Source organism: Limulus polyphemus, unplaced genomic scaffold, assembly GCF_000517525.1.
Source record: "Limulus polyphemus unplaced genomic scaffold, Limulus_polyphemus-2.1.2 Scaffold3047, whole genome shotgun sequence".
Taxonomy (NCBI): Eukaryota; Metazoa; Arthropoda; class Merostomata; order Xiphosura; family Limulidae; genus Limulus; species Limulus polyphemus.
In genome coordinates, this window is record NW_013668657.1 from 16,526 (window position 1) to 21,602 (window position 5,077).

The window sequence follows — 5,077 nt, forward strand, 5'->3', positions numbered from 1 at the left end:
ACGTACTACTACGTAGTAGTTAGTATTAACTAAGTACGTACGTGTACAGTCGACCGTACGTACCGACTAGTGGTAGTACGAGTGGCGGGGGGGGGGGGGGTTGGCTACAAATAGAGAGTGAAAGCTCATGAATATTGGAATATGAATAGAAATGGTAACATTTCAATTTTTTCCAAAAATGATACAAAAAATCACCATCAAAAAATTGACCTTGTTTAAATACATGATAATTTTAATTCTTCTTTGCTTTTTGAAACCTGATTTAACAAATTGTTTTTCTTATCACACCTTAACAACTATACACAGAAATGTAAAACATCGTTGTGAAACACTAAATTTAAACATACATTAAAAGCTAGCCATTGGTATGAAGTTTTTTTTCAAAAGTAACTAGGATATTTCTGGACAAAACTAATTCAAAGTCAACACACAGCAACAAAATTGTACACGTTATTTTCTAGACACAGAAGCTTTCTTCCACTTTCATCTGATCAGCTTTTACTTAAGTTATCTATGTAATAAAAACTCAACAATTGGATTTGTACTAAAAACATTTTAATTCTAAATACATTCTTCTTTAGAGTTAAAATAGTAAGTTTGAAATCCAGCATATTTTTTCTCAGTGTTGTACTAATGTTTGATGGCACCTCATGCAACACATAAATTCAAAGGTCCCAACCCAACCAGTTAGCTTGCTTTGTTAGTCAATTGGGCAATCGGCACCTTTGAGTTGGTGCCTTGTGCAAAAAATGCCACTCGCACTGCCCATGGTACAGTCCTGGTTTTACTATGCATTATGAATACAATTTGTTAAACTAAAAAAAAATCACACTGCTAAACTGTATATGTTTTCTGTTTGTTTGTCGTTAAACACAAAGCTATACAATGGCTATTTGTGCTCTACCCCCATAGATATCAAAACCTGATTTACCACTCAGACTCACCATTAAGCCACCAGGGGACAGATGTACAGGTAATTTGCTGCTACATGTTTTTACATACAACTCAGAGAGAAGAAAGAGAATTTTTTGAGTTTTAAATAACATACGTGTTCAAAACTGATAACGAAAATTTCATTACATAAAATCCTTTCTAAGCCTATCTTTAAAATTGGTAAAGTTAGCCAGAGTGAAAAACAATTATCTCACGTAGAAAAAAAAATGCTTAAGAAAACTGATAACAAAGTTGTGACTGGTCCCATATCTTACTAAAATCACACACTTATGTTATATGAACAAAAATAAAATAAGTATACTTACAAATGATGATATTCTTTAGTACAGCTTGGTCACAAAAACCAAAATATTTATTCCAGGCAGGCTTTTAAACAGAACAAAGGGAATTTATAAAGACAAAATTGTCCTAATATCAACCAGTTACTAATGTGAAATATGCCGATGACATGGAAGAAGGAAGTGTATATTACATAATGTATTTCATAGTGACTTGAGCTTTCTAACCATGGTGTTTTTTCTTTTTTTGGGGTTTTTAGTTCTCTTTTCCTTTACTACTTTTGCTTTAACACTAGCTGTGGATTTGGACGAAGTAGAAGAGTTGGATGAAGAGCTGGAACTGCTAGAAGAGCTTTCTGAATCTGATGATGAAGATGAACTTGTAACTTCATTTTCACTGGAAGATTCACTTTCACTCGAAGACTCCGAGGAATTTTCACTAGATGATGAGGAGGAGGAGGAGGAGGATGATGATGAAGAGGAAGATGAGCTATTGTCACTTTCATCATCAGATCTAGAAATGAGTTTAAACATAAAAAGTGATCTTAAAATGTTTTGCATCCTGTATTAGGTAAGTTCTTAATATTTTTTTTGCTGTTGAAATAAATCTGCAGTCATTATGTTTAATTTTATATCAGAATTCTGTAATTATTGTGGATTTTTTTTACTGTTTTAAATAGAATTATTTTTACAATCAAGTTCTTTGAAATGTTTGGTCCATCAACTATTTTAGTTTGTTCTTTGCAAGATTTTAAGGTTTATAAATACTACTCCCGAGATACTTATGTAACCATGTCTAAAAATGTGTCCCGTGTACGTAAAATACTATATGTTATTGTGCAATGTGGTATTACTTTGAGATTTAAATATTTTTCTTATAGGTTCAAAACGATAAAACGCGCAATTCCTACTATAACTCCTTAGCCTTTAGGAATCAACCCACAAAAAGTTACCCAAGTGTTTGCAACTTTTTTAACAAATATTAAAACCTCTCTTCTTTGTGTCCTTTGGCTTTAGATAACTTACAACCTTACCGTATGAAAAAGGCTGTGACACGTTTCTCCAAACATAAGTCTACTATGATTGCATTGCACATTGAATGGTTGAGAATTATACATATACCAAATATGTGTGTGTTAAACAAGTCACCAGAGCATCACTGCTCACACCTCAGCAACATGCCATTATATCAAAATATGCAAACTTTTTTATACAGTTTTGTGCTATACAAGTACTTTGAAACATCACGGTTTTAGCATTTATGAAGTATCTTCTTCATAACTCCATCACAACATAAAAAAAAAATAGTTGTGTGCTTATTTTGAAAAACATCCAAAATAATGTAAATGTAACAAAATAATGTATGTAACAAAAGTAACATACAAAACTAAGTAATAAAAAATTACAAAAATACGACTGAATTTTGGCAACAATTATCTGTGCAGAGATGTCGTTTTCTTGTTGTACTAATTTATTTGAAAATTTGACAAATCAAGAAATTTATTAGTCTTCATCGTGTTAGTTGTGCCATGCTCTATTAAAATATAGATGACCATTTACCTCAATGAAGTTAAAATAGCATTTTTGTTTTTTGTTAAGAAAACAAAATCGGCTATCTGTGCTGTGCCCTTGATTTTTAGATTTATAAGCCTTCAGACTTACTGCGAGCCATTGGGAGGCAGTCAGTGTTCTTGCTTCAGAAAAAATAATAATATCATCAACCAATGAATGTTCACACACCAAGGCAAAACAAAAGGTAAGGTGAACCACTAAATACATAGGTATGGCTTGAGAGGTCTTATTCACTGAAGCTGCAATAATTAAGTATAAACACTCTGAAGAGTTTGCCAGAATAAACAGATTTCTGCAAAAATTCTTGATGTGTTTGATATAGCTGGTTGGAAATTACTGAATGTCATTCTGAATTTATCTAAGATCTGAAATAAATTACTTACTATAACTGTAGGGAATTATGCAAACATGGATTTTTGAAGAAAGGTGAGTTACTTATAAGGACAAAATCTAATCAAACCGATTTTATTTTTGCTACTTACTTTGTTATCTTCTTTCTCTGTTCTTCCATTTCCTTACTGGAAGAGACAAATATACATCTTAATATCTTTTTTTTTGATTAAGTATTTCCATACCAGGTTACAATAAACTTACCAATATATCATCTGGACTAAGATTCTCGTATCTATACTTCTTATTTCTATCAATGAAATCTATATTGTTAGTCTTCTAGCTTCACAAATAAGCCTGCCCACCTGAGTTGAAGCTATCAGTAACACACATCTTTTGAAACACTTTTTAAAGTTTATTAAATCTCATAAATTTTACGATAAAAACAATTAGTTGTCTTTAATTATCCATCAATAAAGAAAAAGTATTAATTTATTTTGTCATTACAAAGTTCTTTCTAATGTTAATGTTGAATATATTACACACACATGTCTCCTTTATTACAAACTGATATCAAAGAATAAAATGGTGAGATAATCACCTTACTAAAAACATAACACTTATCAAAGAATGAAATGGTGAGATAATCACCTTACTAAAAACGTAACACTTATCAAAGAATGAAATGACGAGATAATCACCTTACTAAAAACGTAACACTTATCAAAGAATGAAATGGCGAGATAATCACCTTACTAAAAACGTAACACTTATCAAAGAATGAAATGGCGAGATAATCACCTTACTAAAAACATAAAACTTACAGTAAACCAATTCTTTTTTGTTCATCCTCTTTTTTAAGTTTTTTCTTCAATTGTGATGTTCGTGATGGTCTGTAAAGATATTTCCTTTTGCCAATGCACTGGTATGTCCAATGTCCGTATTCCAAACACTTCTGACATCGAACTTTAGAGACATCAGGGGTACTACTAGGAAATATTAGCCACACACGTTTAAAATGTTCATCTTGCAGCAGCAGTAACCAAAGTTAAATCAGTTTAGGAATAATCGTGAGAAAAATAAATTTACAAAATATTTAAATTTTTTCAAGGACTTTTACAAACTTTAAAAGAATAAAGTTTTATGGTGATTATGAAAGGCTAATTACTGAAAAAGCAATCGATTTTTGCTTCGAAACAAGTGGTAAAAACCAAAGAGATGGATTTTTTTTTGTAGAAGTTAACAAAAAAATTTAATAATGCAAAAATATAAACTTACCAATAAAAGATAGAAATGAATAATATGTATTTATATTTTGGTTGTGTCTGGTTAGTAATTAGTTTATACTCTTACTGTAACTATACCTTGTCTCATTTTTTATATTACAGTTTTGGGAATAAAAGTAAAATTTTTCATGAAAAAAGGAGAACGGTAAGCTATACGTTTTAATAACAGGTTTTGTCAGTCTATTTAAGAACTTTCTGTTAAAAAATAAAGATATACAGTACTTAATAACAAGTATAGAAATGATTTGTGTGAATTTTCTGTGTATGGTTTCATTCTTTTTATCCATTTTATAATTTTTGATTATTAAAGTGAGTCACACTAACTGTCTTGAGCACTGATCTACGTGAAAGTTTATTTGTGCCTTGGTAATCTCTACAATCATCTAGGCATAACTGTTATATCTTTTTTATTACTAAATACTAATATTATTAATTAGTTGATATCTACAACCTTAAATTGTATCATGGGTACTAATTTGGTTATATCCACTGGAAATGATAACAGTCATATTATTTATAATGACATATTTATGCCTAAAATCATAAGTGTGAACTAAGCTTTTCTTTATTTAATTATCTTGAGGAGTAAATTTTTTTTTCTCTTAATAAAGAATTGACAATATTATTTACCTTACTTGGTATAATATTCCTTAACCC

General features: G+C 30.4%; 1 protein-coding gene across 4 annotated transcripts in view; it reads right to left on the reverse strand.

Moving 5' to 3' along the window:
* Positions 1-5,077, reverse strand: part of LOC106468535 (zinc finger CCHC domain-containing protein 10-like) — a 9,973-nt gene that overhangs the window by 1,962 nt on the left and 2,934 nt on the right. For all 4 annotated transcript variants that reach the window (XM_022396872.1, XM_022396871.1, XM_022396870.1 and 1 more), the window contains exons 2-4: positions 3,959-4,123; positions 3,287-3,322; positions 1,260-1,746 (exon numbers count right to left, since the gene is read on the reverse strand). In XM_022396872.1, the coding sequence (XP_022252580.1) occupies positions 1,437-1,746; positions 3,287-3,322; positions 3,959-4,123 (511 nt within the window). In that variant the 3' untranslated portion in view covers positions 1,260-1,436. The remainder of the gene's footprint in view (positions 1-1,259; positions 1,747-3,286; positions 3,323-3,958; positions 4,124-5,077) is intronic.